The 23886-nt window shown below is 43.3% G+C and overlaps 1 protein-coding gene across 2 annotated transcripts in view; it reads right to left on the minus strand.

The window, feature by feature from the left end:
* Positions 1-482: 482 nt before the first annotated feature.
* The window catches only part of NUDT3 (nudix hydrolase 3), a 113010-nt gene continuing 89606 nt past the window's right edge, over positions 483-23886 (minus strand). Inside the window, exons 1-4 of one of the 2 annotated variants that reach the window (XM_055390216.2) lie at positions 22234-22367; positions 16468-16512; positions 14283-14367; positions 483-9726 (exon numbers count right to left, since the gene is read on the minus strand). In XM_055390216.2, the coding sequence (XP_055246191.1) occupies positions 9548-9726; positions 14283-14367; positions 16468-16512; positions 22234-22347 (423 nt within the window). In that variant the 5' untranslated portion in view covers positions 22348-22367 and the 3' untranslated portion in view covers positions 483-9547. Of the gene's footprint in view, positions 9727-14282; positions 14368-16467; positions 16513-22233; positions 22368-23886 lie in introns of those variants that run through there. The other variant, XM_019029155.4, reaches the window with a different exon arrangement.

Here is a 23886-nt window from a genome sequence, read left to right on the forward strand (position 1 = left end):
CCCACTGATGATGCCCACCCATTCTCTGCCTGCAAGCCCTACCACTCACAACTTCAAAAATGGCTCCGCCCTTCCTGATTCCACCCCACACAGAGGAAAGCAACTTCTTGTGATGCTTCCTTATTCTGGATGTGGCTCACCTCTTACCCCTTCCAGCTCCTTTGGGTCCCCTAGAAAGCCTCCCTGGCTAAGGGGGACAGGCCCTCTCCTCAGCACTGGGCACTGACCGTCTAACCAGGGCTCTGTCTCGGCACCTGGTAGCAAGGACGGCAAGATACAAAAACATGCTGATTTTAATAGCCTCTGGCTTTCTCCACTGCGTTTCTCACCTGAATGCCCTGCACACCAAATCTTCCATGGGGTCACCCTTGACCTCTAGGGCAATTCCCAAGAATCTAGCAGAGGAGTGGGGGAAACCAAAAGACTGACATGAAGGACTCAAGGGAAGCCTCTGGAAAGAAGAGACCAGACACTAAAAGGGATGTGTGTGAAATACTGGTTTTTATTGGTTGGCACAAGATTACAACCTACAATTTCAATGCCCTTCCCTCCCACACAGCTCAAATGGAAGGAAACTGATTAACACATAGAAAGGAACGGCAGGCTCACAGGTTTAAGCATTTGTTTTTACAAAAAGGAGTGGGATATGGGGGTGGTCAAGTTTTACGGGTAGTAACAACATTCTCTCTAGACGGCAGGGGGTAAGTCTGCCTGTCCTCCATTGCTGGTACCACATAAGGGATACATTAGTAAAGTAGGGAAAGGGTTATATGTGTGGCTGGCCTGCTCTTAAGAGAGGAAGGTGGGATGGTATCTGCTGTGTACCTGTCTCAGACCAAACCTGGGGCTGGACCAGTGCCCCTTTCTTCTCAGCCCTCCTCCACAGCCTGACTGTACTGCCAGCCGCACCCATGGGAAGGAGGTGTGAAGGAAGCCTGAGGACATCCACCTCGAGAAAAGGAAACAGGAAAACTATTTCCTTCCGCCTTCTCTGGACCAAATTTCACTCCCCTCAGCTCCAGAGAGTGCTGCAAAAATCTTCCTTAGGGACGCTGTGAAGACACGGGGAAGAGGCCAGCCCTGAGCGGGCAAGAAGAAAAGCTTGAACTTTCCATGCAGTACCAAGCAAGGCTATTTTGGAAACAAGCAAACAAACAAAAAATGGAAACCAACACCATATAACCACAGGTTGGGTAGCTCCTAAATCCTGGACAGCATTTGGATTGGGGGTAAGGGCAATTTTACTCCAGCTCCTTGTTTTATAACCCGCACAAGGTGCCAAGAGGTTTAAGAACCACAACTGACCTCTCTTTCCCTACAAGCACCATTCCTTGGATTCCCAGTTTTGTTGAGCTCATTTGAGGTCATCCTTGCCGTCCTCTTCAAAAATGACACAGCCTCTTGGTTATTCCATTTTCTATCCCTTTCTACAATTATGAACACACTCTCTAAACAGGAGATCTATATATGCTCTCATCCTGCAGCCCAAGAGATTAGGTGACCTAATGATGAGAAGGCTAACTTATTTGCTTTCCTGGGTGGTCCTGATGGAAATGAACAGCAGCAGAGTTCTGGTGGGATAGAGCAGTCTAGTCTGAGCCACTGTGTGATTCCCCAGGGGACTGGTCCCTGGGTACACATGGGTCCCTGGCTGTCTCAGTTCCACAGATATTACTCAACTTGGCCATTTATGCCTCAGCTAAAACATATGAGCATGAGGGAAAAGGGACAAGAAATACTTTTGTCCTCTAGAAAAACTTAACTCAATACATCTTGGCTACTTTGCCTCAACCCACGGGGTTCCCTGGAAACATTTGTTGAACTTGGCCAAGAGGAGATTGTATATGGATGGCACACCTGGAAAAGAGAAGAAAGCACACTAGTTCATCTCTTTTATAAGTAGCATGGTCCCAGGGATGTTAACCTTTCTGATGCTGATGGTAGATGAGTGGAGTGGAGGTAATCGTGAGAAAACTTAAAAACCCTTAAGCTGTTTGGAGACTACACACCACAGTGGAGCAAACCAAGGTGGGGCCTCACTGCCTCCTCAGAGCCCATCCCTGACCATGTCATTGGATAGGATGGAAGACAAAGTCTTTGAAATGGAGGCTGGGCTGGCAAAAGTAAGTATGAAGATGCTACTACTGGCCTTCCACTTCCTCTCTCTGATACACCTAAGAAGGTGAGAGACACTTGCTTCAATTCCATTTTACAACAGTTCTCAACATCCTGAAATACTCTTGACTTCCTTAAGCACATGGAAAACTGGTAAGCTATATCTTTCTAACTGAAATTTTACTTATTCTAACCACCAACCCTTTCTTTGATTATCAACCAGTTTGACAGTCTTCAGATCACAAAACAACAGAACAGACCTGACATTTACAAAACTGTACTACATACTTATTTCTTTTACAGTAGAGTTGACCAATTACTTTTCTAACTACTAATGCAACACCATGCCACTGGGCCCTGGACTCTGATGTTTCTGATCCCTGAGCAACACATCTATGTCCATTCACAGATGGAAATGAAAGAGTGAGATTCTCAGAGGCTAAACAACATTCTGGTAGCAAATTGGATTTTTGAAGGGAGAGTCCTCTTAGAAAATTCTGAGCAAACATGCTCCCAGTCACGAGGGATGGGGTGAGCGGGCAGGTTTCTGTCTGTGAGCTATAGCTCCCTTCTGAACTCCTTCATGTTCTTGGGAGGACACAAGCCTCTTGCTCATTAAGCAAAGGCCCTCCAAGTCTCCTTTTTACTTCAGCACTTTGGAAACTCTCCAAGACTTAACTTCAGATCTGGGGAGGTTCTACGTGGAGCAGACCTATCCCTTCTTATTCCTGTTCCTGGGTGTCTCCATAATCAGCCTCTACCTTCCCTGGCATAAGTCGTATCTGTTATGCTGCAGGAACTGAGTAACCAAAGCTAGATATCCCTTGGACCACTGATTAGTGACACATTTTCTCCACAACAAAGGGAGGTTAAAGACAAAGGTTTAACCTGAGAAACTTCTTTTTTGGCAAGATAATAAAGAGGTTAAAGAGGCTACGTGGATCTGTCACTGCTTTAGCTTACCATTTTCAATTCAGCACCAAAGTGCTCAGGAAGACAGGCTCAGATCAGGACGACTTCTTAAAGGGATTCACAGGCAATATTACTGGCAAAATGATTTTCCAAAGCTGAGCCACGTGCCCCACCCTACAGAGAGGGGAGTAGAATCTTAAGGCCCAGCATTGGCATTGAGGCATCTTGCTTTTTTTCCTCAGAATTCCACAAAGGCTTAAGAGTGATCTAAATGCCTGGCTGGAAGCTCAAGTCTAGGAGAGCTATTTTACTGCACTGTTGAGATGTCCTCTGCAAGGTAGTCACAGATAATAAGCAATTTAGTAGATAATTATTCTATACAAGAATTAATGTTCTCTGAAACAGTGATTAATAGAATCTTCACATCTGGCCTGGCTGGGAGGCTTGGGGGCAGGAAAGGGAGGGTGGAAGGATGGGTAGCACATCAAAATGGTGATGAACCTGGCAAAACGACAATGCTGCTGTTTTTGTATCCTTTAAAGCCTATATCCAGGGTTTTAAATGACACTTTTTTTGTGTGCTTCCTGATAGGAAGTCAAATAAGTTTTAGTATTAAGAACTGGGGATATAAACCAAAGGAAACCTAGAGTCAACTGACTGCTGGAGGAACAGAAGCAATGACTTCTTTCCACCTTCTAGATAGTAATCTTACTTTTGTTGGCTAAAAGCACTTTCTTCAGCATTCTGAGTTAACACGGGTTCCCTATAAGCTCCCCTCCCCAGGTGGACAGTCTTATTTTCTAAGACAAGCTCAAAGCTCAAACTCACCAAATTACCACTGTAAACAAAGCTTCAGGGAAGAGATATAACCTTACTTCAAAAGCTTCAGGTCAGAGACAGCCAAAATCATGTGACTGCTAGCCTCAGCTCAAGTAGTGTGCCCAAATCATCACAAAATGGGATTCTTTTTTTTTTTTTTTGAGATGGAGACTTGCTCTGTCGCCTAGGCTGCAGTGCAGTGGCGGGATCTCGGCTCACTGCAACATCCACCTCCTGGGTTCAAGCGATTCTCCTGCCTCAGTCTCCCGAGTAGCTGGGACTACAGGAGTGTGCCACCACACCTGGCTAATTTTTGTATTTTTAGTTGAGATGGTGTTTCACCATATTGGTCAGGCTGGTCTTGAACTCCTGACCTTGTGATCCACCCACCTCAGCCTCCCAAAGTGCTGGGATTACAGGCGTGAGCCACCGTGCCCAGCCCTCCATTTATTAATTTATAAGGGGACTAGAAGGACAAACTATCTGATTAATTTGAAGGTGAGAGGTATCATTTTCTCAGATGCTCCAACTAGGCTTCTCACATCCCTCAAAGGTTATCAGCTAAAGACAAGAGTTTCTGAGGCTAATGCAAAAACATGGTCAAATGTGAAACCGCCCTTTTAGAGGCAGGGTTTGTGAAAGGCTGCTGGCCTCCAAAGGAGAGTATGCCTAAACTCTCTGGGCTCCCAGGACCTATGGTGACCTCAAGCTAACCTGATGCACAGACAACAGTATCTTTTAGGGACTGCAGCCAATGTTCCCCAATTTACTTTTTTTTTATACCTTAAAATATCAAATGTTTCATTTTTAGGTGATATCCCAAGTGACACAGAAACACAGCTCCTCCGGATGGTGAAGTCTCTGCTGCAAAACTCACGAAAGAGCACAGAGGATGACTCTAGGGTGCTCTCCCACTTGCTCCAAGTTAGGTAGGTGCCCTGATGGAGGCAAGGCCGAGCCATTAACATGCACAGCTCCATATCCTGGAAGCCTCTGTAGCCTTGAGGAGATAGGCTCTATCCAACAGGACTCAGAATAAATGACTGCCACCTCAACTGGGCAGTATGAACTGCCCACCTCAACTGGGCAGTCTGACCTCTTCCACAGTCTTTAAGAAACAGAAGAGTCATTTGCATTATTTAATCACCATTCATAATCTCCTCCCTCCCCATAGCTGCTTGAGTTAACTGTCCCACAAGTGTCCTATGTTTTGTAAAGATGAGGGTTATTTTCTGAAATGCAGATGGGACTAGGATGAAGCTGTATTATCAATTACAGCCAACTCTCATTTCTCTTAAAGCAAAAATTCATTCCACTGTGATTTCTCCAGGTATTTCCTACAATTCTAAATCCACCCTTGATATTAGAGAATATTAAAATCACAACAGTTGTGGCAAAAATCACATTGTGGCTATTAAATCCTTTTTGTGAACTAAAAAAAGTGAATGTGGCTTAGGCTAAGCTGTTTTTTTTTTTTTTTTTTTTTTTTTTTTAAAGATGAGGATGCGGACTCCAACAAAGGCATTAAGAAAGTACTAGATGAAAATGAGAAATATGTGAAGGATAACATGTGAAATGTACACTCAGGTCTAACAAATACCTATAACTTCTCTGGTTAAGAAGGTTTAGCAGGAGCCTCCAATGAGCACTGTATGTAGAGAAAAGGGAAGGAGCAGGTGGAGGAACAGATCTGCACAGAAATTTTTTTCTTAAAAACCACAAAGGGTGACTTTTTTCTTCTAAGCAAGCAAGCCTAAGAGGCATTACATGGGCTGGCTCCTAATATCAAAACAAAATATTTCTTTGCCACAAAGGAACTTGACTATGTAGCAACACATTTACAAAACTACTGCAAAACACTCCCAGAGGGCAGTGACCTACGCTGCTCCCCAGAGGCTGCAAGAAGCAAGGCCTCAAGTGCCTCACGTTCCATGGGGCTGTGCAGTGCAATGCAGAAGGCGGAAATCGTGCTGTGACGCCACCCTCGAGAGCTTCTGCAGCCTGAGAGGGGGTGATACTCCCACACCCTTTGATCCTTCCAGATGGCTCAGCCTGCATCTAGCAGCGAGAGAGCTCTCTCCATGCAGGGCAGATGGAGTGGTGGACACTTGTAAAAACAAAACACTAACTGTTCCATCCTGTTATATTTGCTATGAGGAAAATTAAGATTCCTGTTTTATGGGCTGCACTGTTTCTGGAAGACTACAGAAAATCTAACATCGTTGACACTTCCTGGTAGCCATTCTGTACATACACACACACACACCCAGAGAGAAGACAGGGAGAAAATCCTGGTCCAAAAGATCACATGACCTTACTAGTGTTTCCCCAATGACTGTAATTTATAAACTAAAAATTTTTACAAATCCACTGCTATCTTCTTCTGTCCTGAGTTTGGTAGACTTTAATGGATGCTCCAGCAATAACCAGAATCTAGGACATGCAGACTCACTGTAAGCGAGAGGCTAGGGATCTGCCCTAAACATAGGAACCTGTTTCTATCAAGCCTGAATGAGGTCAGCTCTGGTAGAATTAATGACAAATCAATGTCAGTGAAATACTCTGCAAACAGGGTAGCTTTTGTGCTTTCTTTTGATTATTTTCTTTGGGGAGATAAAGGTATTGCAACCATGGGTCTAACTAATCTATCACTAAAGGACTGTGACGACATTCTCAATAAAGACAGTCATGGTGTTTACTGTGCCAAGGAGGGAAAATCCCAGATCATCAGAATCCCAGTGCAACAGAAAACAGCACCAGTTTCAACAATTCTGATGTTGGACAAAGCCTCTTTTTGTCAGTTAAGAAAGCATAAGCACGATCTCTCAGTCAATTGCATTAACAGGAATCCATTCATGTCACTGAAAAATACTTCTTGGCACAGTTCACTTTCCTGACCCAAAGACACCAACAACAATCAAAACTGCACTTTCAGGGTAGTATATTGTTACACTAGCCCAGTCAAAACATACTCAGAACATTTAAAAATGTATAAATTACTGTTAGCACTGCAGTTCCGTTTTATTTTCTTATTTATTTATTGAGACAGAGTCTTACTCTGTTGCCCAGGCTGGAGTGCAGTGGCATGATCTTGGCTTACTGCAACCTCCGCCTCCCAGGTTTAAGCAATTCTCATGCTTCAGCCTACCAAGTAGCTGGGATTACAGGAGTGCACCATCATGCCCAGCTAATTTTTGTATTTTAGTAGAGATGGGGTTTTGCCATGTTGGTCAGGCTGGTCTCAAACTCCTGGCCTCAAGTGACCCACCTGCCTTGGCCTCCCAAAGTGCTGGGATTACAGGTGTGAGCCACTACGCCCAGCCCTGCAGTCCCTTTTTAAAGAGTACTGACTGTTTTCCTGCAAAGTACTTTCAAATCCATACCATAAAGGTAGAATTTATCTGGAAGAATGTGTTTTTTGAATTCCACCTAGCACTTGGTTAAATCTACTTTATTTTGCCCTTTATTTATTTGAACAGAACTTCAGAATGCTCTAGGTCAGGATAAGAAACAGTGTGTTCGTTTTTAAGAAGGACGCGTGAATAGTAAGTTGGCATTCAGACGCAAGTCCCATGGTATTGTTCTTACCCAATGGGACCTCTCCCTGGGAATATAATTCCTTTCCCAGAGGTATCATGGCATCCCAAGAATACAACTGCTCTTTGGCTCTGTGTGTGAAGATTGGGAGAGAGGATGTAAACTAAGAGTATATAGCAAAAAAAAAAAAAATTTTTTTTTTTTTTTGAGATGGAGTTTCACTCTTATCACCCAGGCTGGACGACAGTGGTGCAATCTCGGCTCACTGCAACCTCTGCCTCCCAGGTTCAAGCGATTATCTCGCCTCAGCCTCCCAAGTAGCTGGGATTACAGGCGCCCACCACGCCCACCTAATTTCTGCATTTTTAGTAGAGACGGGGTTTCACCATGTTGGCCAGGCTGGTCTCAAACTCCTGACCTCAGGTGATCCACCTGCCTCGGCCTCCCAAAGTGCTGGGATTACAGGTGTGAGCCACCGTGCCCAGTGAGTAGACAGCAAAATTTAAAGTTCACCAACTGATGTTCCCAAAAGTGCTGAACACTAAATGACACAGGGCTATGAGGTACATACATTTCTTTTAGTAGGAGGGAAAAGTAAAAGCTTTTCAAAGTTTGAGTGCTTTATTAGAATTTTTAAATGAGGCGAACTATGATTTTAATTTCACATCTTGGCTACGGAGATGCCACTGGAGTACAGAGATAATCTCCTGTCCTAAGCCACGGATCAGTCAGTGTAGACCTCCCTACCCCTCAATCTCAAGACCCTCTTACTTCCGAAGTAAACAACACAATTGGCAAATGAAGCCAGCACGAAACCTGTATCAAAAAACAAGAGAGTCTGCAGTGAGCCAGTGTATTATGTAACCACTATAATAAGTGATTACGTGGCCTCCCATATGGACCTTTCATATCCTGGTGGGAGATGGGAGACCAATTTAATGGCTCTGAGCATGCTCCATGGTGCAATCACAAGTGCCATGCCATTACAAAGACAAGCAAGCAGGTGAATTTCCCTAGTGTACTTTTCAGGAACACGGTTACTCAGTTCGGGGACAGGACTACATTGATGCACCTGCAAAGTAAAGTTGGATGCTTCAGAGCACATGGACGATACCCAGGTCAGCACGGTGTAAGGCATATATGGACATAAAGAGAGGCCATTGTTGGCAATAAATAGCATTACGGAAAAGATTCCAAACCAGCAGGACAGAAATGGACCTGATGCTCCAGTTTTTTAGATAAGTAATCCCAAGAATCCAGTTCAAACTCTACTGTCAACATGTGGGGCAGAATTCAATTTCTATCATTGTTTTTACAGATCTGGGCTGAGGCCATTTGCTCCTTGCTTGGTTAAAAAAAAATAAAAAAATAAAAAAAGGTTTCTTCCTGTTTCTTTCTGGGCAAGGAAATACAGCTTAAAGAAGGAAAGGCCATGAGTCCTGGGAGCACTATGAAGGTAGCTAAACTCTTCCCATATCTACAGTCAATGACTGGGAAATAGAGAAAGGACAGGGCAACCTGCCCAGCCACTAGCATCAAAAACAGAAAGGTATGTTAATTGTGAGGCTCTCAATTCTAGAAATGCCCAAATTAAAAGAGAAAAAAACCTTGAAAAATTAAACAAATTTCTCTTTCTAGAAGTCATTTATTTACATATTATATGTCCAATATATAATGTGTAGATAAATGTATCCTGCAGTGAAAGTGACCACTCTACTGAACTGTACAGCACATTATAGGACAAATTATTGGAAGTTTTCATCTCATACTGGTATCTTTTAATTAAAAAAAAAAAAATTAAAAATCAAAGAAAACGTCTGGCCAGGGCCAGGATAAGACAAACAGGAACACTTCAGAATCCAAGGCAGGGGAAGGCTGTTGGCCTCTCTTCAGAGGACTGCAGGGGTGGGAAGAGGGAGGGACAGATCATGCACAAAAGTACTTACAAATTACACACCCAACCCCCACCCTCAATAAAAACAGAAGAAAAAGCCCCATCACTTAACACCAAACAGCAACATTATCAATACACCCTTTCTTTGCTGCCCACCATGCCTTATTTGAAAGAGGAGGCCTGTGAGAAGTGGAAAGAGCCAGGGTGAGAGGGAAGATTTGCACTTCAGTCTAGTTTCCAATTTCCATTTCTCTTACAGGAAGTCTTCAGTCATCTGATGCCTGACATCGAGCTCTGAGCAGAAACCGAGTATGTGGTGGCCACGACTGGGGTGCCATTGTTGGCTGAGTAGCCTTGCCTCAATGTTTCAAAATATGATGCCTGCACGGGTTTGTGATACTGCAGCACTTTTATGGCATCTTCTATTTTAAACCATTCCCTCTTCCTTCCTGTGGAGGCAGAGAGAAAAGAAACTAGTACAAGAGCAATAAGGTTTCTGAGCCTAGAACTTTTGAGAAAATATAGAAAACATTAAAGCAATGTTTCTTAACACTTTTTTCCTTACAAAAATAACTCAAGCACACTTCATATGCTTCAAATATTATATCAATGTCTAATGCAGAAAGGTGAGAAACCTGAAAACCAAAGAGCTAATAAGAGTAATTGTGTAAAACCTGCCCTCCAGAGAGAACTACGGCTAGTGTTTTCCTCCTGCCCTCCTGGGTCTCTGAGCTTTCCTTGCTTGCACATACATAGGGATCAAAGCCCAGCAGCATCCCCATCTCCTGTAAAAACTGACATGAGGGCCGGATGAGGTGGCTCACGCCTACAATCCCAGCACTTTAGGAGGCTAAGGTGGGCGGATCGCTTGAGCCCAGGAGTTTGAGACTGGCCTGAGCAACATGGCAAAACTCTGTCTCTACAAAAAATACAAAAATTAGCTGGGCATGGTAGCATGTGCCTGTACTCCCAGCTACCCAGGAGGCTGAGGTGGGAGGATCACCTGAGCCCGGAAGGTTGCGGCTGCAGTGAGCTGTCATCGCGCCACTGCACTCCAGCAGGGTGACAGAGTGAGACCCTGTCCCAAGGGGGGGAAAAATCAACACGAGCATCAGCTTCCAGAATTACTAGGATGGCTGGTTTGTAATCAGTAATTCATTTAAAAGTTGTCTTATAAGAGTGAATTTATCTACATAATAGAAAATATTTTTTAAAAGAAGTAAAAATAATCTCAATACAATCACACTTTTATTTTTCAGTCTATTTTCTTACTCTTTTCTAGTCCATGCTTTAAAATCCTTTATATTTTTTCTCTTATAAAAGTAATAACTACTCATAATCTTATAAACCAGAAAAAACCACTCTCAATACCCTAGCACAACTGCCCTTTTTTCATATACTTGAAAAAGAAACAATCTTGAGACAACCAAAATTGGATCATGCTTTCAGGTACTCTGAATCCTGACCAGCTCTGCTAGAGTGTTATGGTCAGGAACAAGGACTCTGAAGCCAAAGTGCTGGGCTCCAATCACATAAATGGCTCTAATGAGCTGTGCAGCCTCGGGTAGCTGTGTTCCTGCTCCATTTTCCTCATCTATAAAACAGACAATAAATAGGGCCTATCTCACAAGTCTGTTATGACTATTAGTATAGAAAGCACCTGAAGAGTAACTGGCTGCTAAAAGAATGTGCTGCTGAATTTGCTTTTTAATTTTTGTTACTGGTTCTTTTTGACTTCATGTTATTTTTTCTTTTCTTTTTCTTTCTCTCTCTCTCTTTTTTTTTTTTTTCCAGAGATAGGATCTCACAGGCTGGATTGCAGTGGTATGATCATAGTTCACCGCAAACTCAAGCTCCCGAACACGAGGGATCTTCCTGCCCCAGCCTTCCAAGTAGCTAGGACTACAAGAACGTGCCACACCTGCTGCTGTTTTTTTTTTTTTTTTTTTTTTTTTGGTATAAATGAGGTCTCAAATTCCTGGCCTCAAGTGATCCTCCTGCCTTAGCCTCCCAAAGTACTTGGAATTACAGGCATGAGCCACCACACCTGTCCTATGTCACACTATTTCTTAAGCAATCTATATTATGAAAAAAATATGACATTGCCATTGCTAGAAAGGCTAAGGCAGGAGGACTGCTTGAACCCAGGAGGTTGAGGCTGCAGTGAGCTGTGATCATGCCACTGTACTCCAGTCTGGACAACACAGTGAGACTGTGTTTTTTTAAAGACATTTATGGCTGCATTATGTCATAGTATCTAGTATGGATGTACTATCATTCACTTAAGCATTTCCATATCACTGGACATCAATTGTCTGTGATGATGATGATGATGATGATGATGATGATGATGATGATTATTATTATTTTTGAGACAGAGTCTCAGTCTGTCACCCAGGCTGGAGTACAGCGATGTGATCCCAGCTCACTGCAACCTCTGCCTCCCAGGCTCAAGCAATTCTCATGGCTCAGCCTCTCAAGTAGCTGGGATTACAGGCGCCCACAATCACACCCAGCTAATTTTTGTTTATTTATTGAGACAGAGGCTCACTCCGTCATGCAGGCTGGAGTGCAGTGGCGTTATCTTAGCTCACTGCAATCTCCGCCTCCCGGGTTCAAGCAATTCTCCTGCCTCAGCCCCCAAGTAGCTGGGACTACAGGTGCACACCACCACGCCCAGCTAATTTTTGTATTTTTAGTAGAGATGGGGTTTCAGCATGTTGGACAGGCTGGTCTCGAACTCCTGACCTCAAGTGATTCACCCGCCTTGGCCTCCCAAAGTGCTGGGATTACAAGCGTGATCCACCATGCCCAGTGATTTTAATTATTATAAATAATGCTATTTTTTTAAAAAGTTCCCCATTTTTTCTTTCTTTTTAACCTTCTAGGGAAAGATATCTAGCACAAGAACTACAAAAATAGAGCTTTTGAACTTTCAAGGGCTCCTGATTTATACTGCAAAAGTGCTTTACAGAAAGGCGACACTGATCCCCAGTCCTGCTTGTGTATGTCAGGATGTCAGTCTCACCACATTCCTGCCAATATTAGCTTTTCTTTAACATTGACAAAAATTTTTTTTTTTTAAACAGTCTTATCTGTTGCCCAGGCTGGAGTGCATTGGCGTATTCTTGGCTCACTGCAACCTCCACCTCCTAGGTTCAAGTTATTCTCCTGCCTCAGCTTCCTGAGTAGCTGAAATTACAGGTGTGCGCCACCATGCCTGGCTAATTTTTGTATTTTTAGTAGAGATGGGGTTTCACCATGTTGGCCAGGCTGGTCTCGAACTCCTGACCTCAAGTGATTCGCCTGCCTCAGCCTCCCAAAGCGCTGGGATTACAGGCGTGAGCCACTGCAACTGCAGTTTCACAGGGTGGTGTTAAACTATGGTGTTTAACAGCTGACAACATTCCATCAGACACATGTCATTCATTGATTTGTCATTCATTGAGTTATACATTTAAGATGCAAATTTTAACCAGTAAGAATAATGGTAGTAAGATCATCTGAAGGAAGGCTCCATAGCTTGTCATATTTTAGATTATTTCATTAGGGTCAATTCTCAGAAGTGGGAGTACAAGGTGAAAGGCTTGTTTGAATATTAATAGAGCAATGGTACCTAAAAAAAGTAGTATCACAAGTGTATGACTCCTGCCTGACAGAGAGTGCTCTGAGGATAGGGCCACACCACACATCCACTGCAGTCTCCTTTTCAAGCGCTAGCACACCTGTCAGGGAGTCTGTTTTCAGTATATCCACACTGAATTTATTTCCTTGAGCACCCTGCATTATTACTAGACACAAAGTCATCAAAGAGCCAAAGGGCTACGAACTGCCCAGAGTAACAATGTGAGGGGCATGGCGGCAAGGCAAACACTAACATTAAAGTGAGAATGTTGGCAAATAAATTTTATCTGTCTGCCAATTTGTAATGGAAATTAGTGTTCTCCTTTCTAGAATATACTTTCCTTCAGAAGTAAACAATCAAACCGTGAACCAACCTTTGTACCACCACAGTTTATAGTTCCAAAGATGTAAACGTAATAGCCATCTGAGATCAAAGAAAATGGCTCCTTTGGGAGAAAGCTGGGTGTACCTAAAGGGTACACACTGCACCTTTTATAAAAGTTTATAAAATTTATCATTTTTATATTCATATAAAATATGAAAAAATATAAAAATATATATTATATATTCATATTTTACAAGAATAAAACTAGAAACCACCTGCACTATTCTGTATCTACTAAATGATTTCTGGAGGGACTCACACCACCAAACCAACACAGTTTTCTCAACAATATAAATGTCATGAGGAACAAGACCAGGGTCCTGCTCTCACTTATGGTCCCCATGGCCAGCAGTGAGCCTGGCATGGCAGAGGCCCTCAATCAGTATCTGCTCAGGAGGTGCAGAAGTATAGCCCTTTTGGGAAGGACCCAGTTTGATTTTAGAAGCAACATTTCTTATTTTTAGGGGTCATGCTTCTATTTGTGGACCATGTACTCACTTCAGATTCCATTTAAACATTTCAAAATACTATCAGGTTCAAAATGTACATGCTTGTTTTATTATACACATCCTTCAATTATTTCTATTCTTTATCCAGCTCTTGTTGTTCTGTTTGTTTGTTTGTTTTTGAGACAGAGTCTCACTCTATTGCCTAGGCTGGAGTGCAGTGGCATGATTATGGCTCAATGTGACCTCAAACTCCCAAGCACAAATGATCTTCCTGCTTCAGCCTCCTGAGAAGCTGCGACCACAGGCATGTGCCACCACGCCGAGCTAAGTCTTCCGATTTTTGTAGAGATGAGGTCTTACTAGGTTGCCCAGACTGGTCTAGAACTCTGGGCTCAGGTGATCCTCCTGTGTTGGCCTTCCAAAGTACTGGGGTTATAGGTGTGAGCCACTAAGCCTGGTATGCTCGTTTCTGGTTCTGGTCATGACCTGTGGCATGGCAAGGGCTGTTTGTGAGGAGCCCTTTCCAGGCTGTCTGGAGATGGCTTACCAATGTTAACTGAATCTTCCCAGTCTTCCAGCACTTCAGTAACAATGAGCACATAGACATACGTCCTGTGCTTCCTCTCCTGGTTCTGAAGGGCAAAGAGAGAAGGATAGAAAGAGTTTTTCCTTAGAAAGCTGGAATTACTTAAATGAAACACACTCTTATGCATATGTCCAGAGAGCTCAGACACAAAGATTCTAAACTTTTACTTTATATGGTCCTACAGTTATAGCTACATGATTTAAAACAGGCCACACTTGAATTTGAGGGTGTGCTCTTTGGCTGGACTTCTAAAACCAAGTAATTATATCGGTTTTTCCTCCCCTTCCCCCAAATACAACTTCACAGGAATACTGTGAATCAAGAAAAAGGCATCATGTAAATTTAACTAGCTAGACCACCAGGGAGAGGACTGTGGATGGGTGGGCTATCACAGAGGTCTCAAACTTCAGTGACCCCAGCAAGGCAAACAAGCTGAGTGTGACACACACACACACCCACCCACACCCCTTTTCCCACTAACCGCACTTACCTTATTTTTTTTTTGAGAGAGAGCCTTACTTTGTCACCTATGGCAGAGCGCAGTGGCATGATCATGGCTCACCACAGCCTTGACCTTCCTGAGCTTAGGTGATCTTCTCACCTCAGCTTCTTGAGTAGCTGGTACAGGTGCACATCACCATGCCCTGCTAATTTTTGTATTTTTAGTAGAGACAGGGTTTCACCATGTTGGCCAGGCTGGTCTCAAACTCCTGACCTCAAGTGATCCGCATGCCTAGGCCTGGGAAAGTGCTGGGATTACATATGTGAGCCACTACACCCAGCCAATTTTTGTATTTTTTTGTAGAGACAGGATTTCACCATGTTGCCCAGGCTGGTCTTAAACTCCTAGGCTCAAGTGATCCTCCCACTTTGGCCTCCCAAAATGCTGGGATTACAGGCATGAGCCACAGTGCCCAGCCACCTTTTTAAAAAATTTATTTATTGCCAGGGGCGGTGGCTCATGCTTGTAATTCCAGCACTATGGGAGGCCAAGGTGGGTGGATCACCTGAGGTCAGGAGTTCCAGACCAGCCTGGCCAACATGGTGAAACCCTGCCTCTACTAAAAATACAAAAACTGGCCAGATGTGGTGGCGGGCACTTGTAATCTCAGCTACTTGGGAGACTGAGGCAGAAGAATCACTTGAACCTGGGAGGCGGAGGTTGTGGTGAGCCGACATCGCACCATTGCACTCCAGCCTGGGTGACAGAGCAAGACTCTGTCTCAAAAAAAAAAAAAAAAAAAGATTTATTTACATATCTATTTTTTCATCAGAGACCTTTCTTCTGACATTTTTATTTTGTAAACTTTTTGTAGAGATAGAGTCTCACTCTGTTGCTCAGGTTGGTCTTGAACTTCTACCCTCAAGAGATCTTCCTGTGTCAGCTTCCCAAAACGCTGGGATTATAGGTGTGAGCCACCACGCCCGGCATCTGCTCATCTTTATTTCTCCTGATTTCTCACTTTTCCCTGCCTTCTTTCAAATTTGTATCACAGCTTATTTCCTTGTTTTTCCTCTCTTTGTTATAGTTACTTATCTTCTATTTTTCTTCTGTCTCTCTACACTTAGCTACCTTTCCTCCTACCTTGGTAGGAGACAAAGAAAAGTAGGAATGGGGTAAAATAATATTTAAAAATAATTCTAGTAGTTTAGGGGACAAGACTATGGGATTTCCTTCTTTCTTTCTTTTTTTTTTAAAGCATGTTATTCTCTGTTGGTGTTGCTTTCTTTAAAAAACTCACCGAGGTTGGGCATGGTGGCTGACGCCTGTAATCCTGGCATTTTGGGAGGCTGAGGCAGGAGGATCGCTTAAACGCAGGAGTTTGAGACCAGCCTGGGCAACATGGCAAGACCCTGTCTCTACAAAAAATTTAAAAATTTAGAAGGACGGTGGTGTATCCATGTAGTCTCACCTACCCGGGAGGCTGATGCAGAAGACTGCTTGAGCCCAGGAGTTCAAGGCTGCAGTGAGCTATGACTGTGCCACTGCACTCCAGCCTGGGCGACAGAGTGAGACCTTGTCTCAAAAAGTTAAAAATAACTAAAAAAAAAAAACTCGCTGAAACAGAAATGGCATTTTTCCTATGTTAATATCTGTGTGGTTATTAATACATATCATTTGTACCAAAGATTTTAACAGACTTACCTCAAAAATTCCAACTAATCTTCCCAATGTCCCTTTTACTCCAGCCTGGAAAGTGAAAAGAACAATTAATGCACTGATAGTATTATATTGCTGGTCTCATTCTGAGTCTTCTTAAGCAGTTTATAAAATAGAAACAAAAAACAAGAGGACACAGCGTGGGCAGACTCCACATCTGTGAAGTGATACCAGTGTTTCCTGTGTGTCACCGACTGCTAACCTGCTAACAGCAGTGTATGCTCTGGGAAGTTAGAATGCCTTTCATTTCTTCTGGTCTCTCTCCCTACTGCAAAGCTAGCCAAGCAGAGCAAGATCATCAGGCCATGAAGCCACCACACCAAAAATATTCTGAGGTATTGATTACTTCAGGCCAGGCACTGCCACTCTGGGAGGCTGAATTGGGAGAATCACTTGAGGATAAGGGTTCAAGATCAGTTTGGGCAACATAGCAAGACCCTGCCTCTAAAAATTTGTTTTTAAATTAGCCAGTCACGGCAGCATGTGGCTATAGTCCCAGCTACTGGGGAGGCTAAGGTGAGAGGATCACCTGAGCCCAGGAGTTCAAGGTTGCAATGAGCTATGATTGCACCACTGCACTCCAGCCTGGGTGACAAAGTGAGACCATGTCTCAAAAATAAATAAATTAATTAATTGGTCGGGTACTATGGCTCATGCCTGTAATCCCAGCACTTTGGGAAGCTGAGGCGGGTGGATCACTTGAGCTCAGGAGTTCGAGACCAGGCTGGGCAACATGGTGAAACCCTGTCTCTACAAAAAATACAAAAATTAGCTGGGTGTGATGGTGCATGCCTGTAGTCCCAGCTACTCGGGAGGCTGAGGTGGGAGGGTTGTTTGGGTCCAGGAGGTGGAGGCTGCAGTGAGCCAAGATCACACCACTGCACTCCAGCCTGGGTGACAGAGCCAGATCCTGTCGGTAAATACATACATACATGCACGCATACATACATACATAGATTACTTCATTCACTTATTCATTCAACAAATACATACTAAATGCCTAATTTGAGCCAGAAAACAGTATATGTGCCAGAGATGTAACAGTGAATAGGCTAGAATGCAAGATCCCATGGGATTAAGACCTTGTTCTGACTTGGCTGTCTGTATACAATATGGTGGAAGAGAGTTTGGCACCCTGCCAAACTTCAAGAAAGCCTAGATGAACAAGAACATAAACATGGTAATTCTGCTACAGGTAAGTATCATGACAGAAATACACAGAGTGATGTGATGACAAGGAGTGGCAGGAAGAGGGATAACTTCAGTGGTTAGACCTTTTTTTTTTTTTTTTTTTTTTTTCAGACAGAGTCTCGCTCTGTCACCCAGGCTGGAGTGCAGTGGTGCGATCTTGGCTCACTGCAACCTCCGCCTCCCGGGTTCAAGCAATTCTCCTGCCTCAGCCTCCCAAGTAGCTGGGACTACAGGTGCTCGCCACCACGCCCGGCTAATTTTTTGTATTTTTTAGTAGAGACAGGGTTTCACCACGTTAGCCAGGATGGTCTCGATCTCCTGACCTCGTGATCCGCCCATCTCAGTCTCCCAAAGTGCTGGGATTACAGGCGTGAGTCACCGTGCCTGGCCTGCCTTTTCTTAAATAAGAAAACAGTAACTTGCTTCTCTACATTTTTATAAATAACTGCCCTCCACAGCCAGCTAAAACTAGCTAGCTTATACTTCATGAATTAACCAGTGAAGCTGCCTGACAAGTGGGACAAGCTGCCAGGCCAGCCTGGGTTGGAAAGGCAGTTCTGTATTCTGATCCCAGGCAGCCTGAACACACTCTGCTCATCTCCTGAGACATGTCACCTGTGCTCCTGCCACAAGCCTCCACTGAGGGTCTGGAAGGAGAGCTGTTGGGGCAGATGAGGGCCTTGGGGGACAGAGGTAAGAAAAGTCATTGTTTTTTTTTTTTTAAAACTCTTGTCGCCCAGGCTGGAGTGCAGTGGCATGATCTCGGCTCACTACAACCTCCGTCTCCCAGGTTCAAGCGATTCTCTTGCCTCAGCCTCCCAAGTAGCTGGCACCACAGGTGTCTTACAGGTGCACATCACCACACCTGGCTAATGTAAAAATATATATATATATATTTTTAGTAGAGATGGGGTTTCATCATATTGGCCAGGCTAGTCTTGAACTCCTGACCTCATGATCTGCCCGCCTCAGCCTCCCAAAGGGATTACAGGTGTGAGCCACTGCACCCGGCCCAAGAAAAAATTTAAGAGGCCATCATTCACCTTTCTCCTCCACAAAGGAGAGAGAAAGTAGTCTCTTTAGCAGCTACTATCCAATATTTTTTTCTTAAACTAGAAGTTTATGAAACAATCTCCAAACTTTTAGGGCACAAATCAACTTAACATTATGACAACTCAATATAATTAATTTAAAACTTTTGTTTGGCTGGGCACAGTGGCTCAAGCCTGTAATCCCAGCACTTTGGGAGGCCGAGGTAGGTGGACTGCTTGAGCCCAAGAGTTCGAGACCAGCCTGGGCAATAAGGTGAAACTCCATCTCTACAAAATACAAAAAATTAGCTGGGGATGGTGGCACATGCCCATAGTCCCAGCTACTCAGGAGGCTGAAGTGGGAGGATCACCCCAGCTCAGGAAGTCAAGGCTGCAGTGAGCGACGACTGCACCACTGTACTTCCAGCCTGGGCAACAGAGACACCTTGTCTCAAAAAAACAAAACAAAATAACTTCAAAACACAAAATTTCGTTTAATAATAGTAACCTCTGCTTTCGACACCAACATATATCTGTGATTCACTCTGTGTCAGATGCAGTTAAGAAAAATGTAAAAGTATCTATTTGAAATAGACACAAATGTGTAAAATCTAGTGTAAATGAAATTATGCTGCCATTTGTACACCAACATTTCAGTGGTATTTTTCACTTCTAATTAGTCTTTCACCTTGTAGAATGTAGAAACTAATGATGTTTGTTTGTTTAAAGAGATGGTGTCTATGTTGCCCAGGCCGGCCTCAAACTCCTGGGATCAAGCAATTCTCCTGCCTCAGCCTCCTGAGTAGCTGGGATTACAGGTGCATGCCACCACACATGGCTAATGATACTTTTTATTTGTCCCTTAGCCTTTCTTTCATAATATTTATGGGATCTAATTAGCAGAATTCTATTTAATGTGATCTTACCAATAATTCTATAGTATAAAGCAAATAAATATTTCCCTATTTACCAATTTTAAAAATTGGAATTCAGCACTTTTCTCAGGAAGAGGTCCCGCCTTTAGTAAAAGGATTTCAGTTCTTTAAAGTCATAGTGCTGACAAAAAAGAAAAATTTCTCACAGGCAAAGGTTCTCCCAGACAGCTTACCTTAACTATCTTACTTTTTCACAATTTTCTCAGACTCAGAGTCCAACTTTCATCTCCTAGTTTTTTTCTCAAATGCTGCCACAAGCAATCTGAGAGTGGGTTATTTTTATCTGTCACATGATTCCTGCATGCAGGTCGGGATATGTGTCAGGGCCACATCTGACAGATATTTGGCTCACACATTTGGGGATAAGATTGAATTCAAGGGTATATTAAATTTGGTCCCATCAGGATGCTGGTATGGATCTGTCTTTTGCAAAATTATATGAAAGCAGTTACAATTTCAATCTATATGTCAAAAGCCACTAATCTAGACAGGGAGTCTTTATTTAAAAGTCCATCTTAGTAGAGATAATTCTTTAACCCTTTTCTAGTACTTTAGGCCTGGTTAACAAAAATAATCTGAACAATTGCCTACCCTTTTTCTTTTTTTTAAGAGACAGGGTCTCACTCTGTCGCCCAGGCTAGGGCGCATGGTCATAGCTCACTGCAGCCTTGAACTCCTGGGCTCAAGTGATCCTCCTGTCTTAGCCTCCCAAGTAGCTGGGGCTATAGGCATGTGCCACCAAGACCGGGTATTTTCTTGAATTTTTTTTTTTTAAGTCCAGGTGTGGTGACTCACGCCTATAATCCCAGCACTTTGGGAGACTGAGGCAGGTGGATCACCTGAGGTCAGGAGTTCAAGACCAGCCTGGCCAACACGGCAAAACCCCATCTCTACTAAAAACACAAAAATTACCCAGGCGTGGTGGGTGCCTATAATCCCAGCTATTCAGGTGGGTGAGGCAGGAGAATCACTTGAACCCAGGAGGCAGACACTGCAGTGAGCCAAGATTGTGACACTGCACTCCAGCCTGGGTGACACAGCGAGACTGTCTCAAAAAAAAAAAAAAATTATTTTTTATTTTTGAGAGACAGGGTTTCGCTGTGTCACCCAGGCTGGTCTTGAAATCCTGGTCTCAAGCAATCCTCCCACCTTGGTCTCCGAAACTGCTGGGATTACAGGTGTGATCCACCTGCCCGGCCCTGCTTTTTTAAGAGAAAAAAACACAAGTGTCTCTTTTTCCTATGAGGTGTTCTACTGGGATTGAGGTATTTCTCTGGAAAGGGCTGGATCCGATCTTGCTCTGTGGCAGTCTCCCTGTGTATGTACAAAAGCTTAGGCAGAGGCACTAATGTGGGTGATGGCCCTTCGAACCTGTGCCTAAAACGATCTACCACAAGGAATCCTGACTTTGTTGGCACAAGTGGACCGTCATCTTCTGAAACCAGCTTTTCACTCTACAGTGGACATTTTGACCGACAATGATGTTTGCCCAGCCCACAGGCATTCCCCTTCCCTTGCTGCTACCAGGGAGACCCAGATTCTGTCCAGGTGGGGGTTGTGGTGTACTTTGAGATGGCATGCCTAAGCAAGGCACAGGAAATTCTGCTCCCCTCTGCAGGGACTAGTTCAGAGGTGCTGTATGTTCAACAGCTCCTTAGAGGCTGTCTCTCAGGGACTTCTGGAAAAGATTTCCCACCACGATAAAAAGACTGCACAAAAAGAAACCCTGTACTTCCTTGTCAAGTGGGGATGTGAAAGCTGGAGCTGCTACCATCATCTGATCATAAGGGGAAGGCCAAAGAAATCTAGTGAGAAGCTGACCCAGCGCCCTGATGCTGTGAAGCAATGAGGTAATAATGGCCAGTGTCTGGGGCTTTCATGTTTCCCACATAACTGATGATGCTGAAGCCACTTTTAGTCAGGTGTTCTGTTATTATTCATAGCTGAAAGGTTCCTGCTACTTCTTCCCTTGATTTAAAAGGCAGCTCTCTGAGAAGACCAAGAACTGTATTCCCCACTCCCTGCAAGAGACAACTACTCACCTGAAAATGGTGTTTATCATTCTCTTGCATGTTTTTATACTTTTACTACTTGGGTATGTATCCACTATTAACAGTATTTGCTGCAAGTTTCTCTACTGAATTTAAAAAAGGTATTTTACCTTCTATAACTTTTTCCCTCAGTATTATGTTTCAGAGTTTTAACTATATTGACACATGTAGTTCTAGGTAATTCATTTTAATTGTTGAACAGTTATCTATTTTAGGAATTTACCATAATTTATTAATCTACTCACTTGTCAGTTTACTTCTGCTATTATTAAAAATGCTGCAAAAAACTCTCTTGTAGATCTAATCTATCTCCTTGTTACCAAGTGAAAGAGTTTCTCGAAGATTTATACTAAAAGTCAAATTTCTCAGTCACAGAGGATAAGTACCTCCAGATATTTTCAAGTTGGTATCTTTTGGTAGATCAACTGCAGAGATAGTGACCATTCTCCACCTCTCCCTACATCCATATCCTTTGACATTAATTCTGCAGCTCTTCCCATCAAGGGATAGAATCTACTTACCCATCCCTATATCTAGACTTGCCTTGTGTCTTGCTTCGGCCAACGGAATGTAGAAGAATGGTTTACCAGGTCCAAGCCTAGGCCTCAAGAGGCCTTGTAGTTTCCACTTTTCCTCCTGGAACTCTGCCATCGGCATATGAATAAGCCTGAGCTTAGGCTCCTAAAGGATGAAAGACCACAGCTGTCTAGGCTGAGTGGCCTACAGCCAGCTAACCTCCAAACTGTGTGAGAGCATAGCCAAGATCAGCAGAGTTGCCTACTCAACTCAGAGCTGGCTGCAGACATCTGAATAGTCCAGCTGACACCAGAAGTTGACCTTGGCTTGTAAGGAGTAATAAGTACTATTTTAAGCCACTGCATTTTGGAATAGTTTGTTATACAGCAAACTGATACACTCTCCAAAGTACACAGGCAGTGTATGAGTTGCCATCACTCTTGTTCCTCTTCAATATTTAGTATTTGTTGTTAGCCATTTTCCCTCCCCACTTCTGGGTCAATATGAGTGTGAAATTGTATTACATTATTTTTTAACTGAAATTGTGCACTTTTTCCTACTTCAGTGAACATTCAGATTTCCTCTTAGGGGCATTATATATTCACAGTCTTATTTGACAAGTGACCATCATAATGAATCTGCAGTTCTTTGTATCTTTATTTATTTATTTTGAGACCAGTCTCTGTAGCCCAGGCTGGAGTGCAGTGGTGCAATCATGGCTCACTGCAGCCTCGACTTCCCAGGCTCAAGCGATCCTCCTGCCTCAGCCTCCTGAGTAGCTGGGACTACAGGCACGTGCCATCACAACTGGCTTTTTTTTTTTTTTTTTTTTTGGTAGAGATGAGATTTTGCCATGTTGCCCAGGCTGGTCTCAAACTCCTGGGCTCGGGCAATTCTTCCATTTCAGCTTCCTTCTTGATACTTATGCTCTGTGGCAAATATTTTCTCCCAATCTGGCACTTGTCTTTTACCCTTGTTTTCAATGTTCTTTGCTGAGCATATTTTATTAGACACAGTTTATTTTACTTATCTTTACCTTTTGTGTTAGTTATCTTGTTTAAGAAACACATCCATGGCTGGGTGCGGTGGCTCATGCCTGTAATCCCAGCACTTTGGGAGGCCGAGGTGGGCAGATTGCCTCAGCTGAGGAGTTTCAGACCAGCCTGGGCAATATGGTGAAACCCGTCTCTACTAAAGTACAAAAAATTAGCCGAGCATGGTGGCGTGTGCCTGTAGTCCCAGCTACTCGGGAGGCTGAGGCAGGAGAATTGCTTGAACCTGAGAGGCGGAGATTGCGCCACTGCACTCCAGCCTGGGTGACAGAGCGAGAGACTCCGTCTCAAAAAAACAAAACAAAAAACAAAAAAACACATCCCTATTCCTATGGCATAAAATTACAGTCACATATCTTTTCTAATTATCTGAGAGTTTTATCGTACGATCCATCTGTAATTTATTTCCAAATAGCCAATGGTCTAGAGACTCCAGAATAGAGCCATAGATATTACTGTTTTACTAATTTAGTTGTTAATTTATGTACTAATACCATATGCATATGATTTTAACTAATACAACTTTATCTTAATACTTGGAATACCCTTCTCTGCTCTTAACAAAAACTCCTAAGCCATTTTTGTACCTTTATCCATCCATATAAATGCCAAAAATCAGTTTTTTCAG

The sequence above is a fragment of the Gorilla gorilla genome, chromosome 5 (assembly GCF_029281585.2).
Source record: "Gorilla gorilla gorilla isolate KB3781 chromosome 5, NHGRI_mGorGor1-v2.1_pri, whole genome shotgun sequence".
Taxonomy (NCBI): Eukaryota; Metazoa; Chordata; class Mammalia; order Primates; family Hominidae; genus Gorilla; species Gorilla gorilla.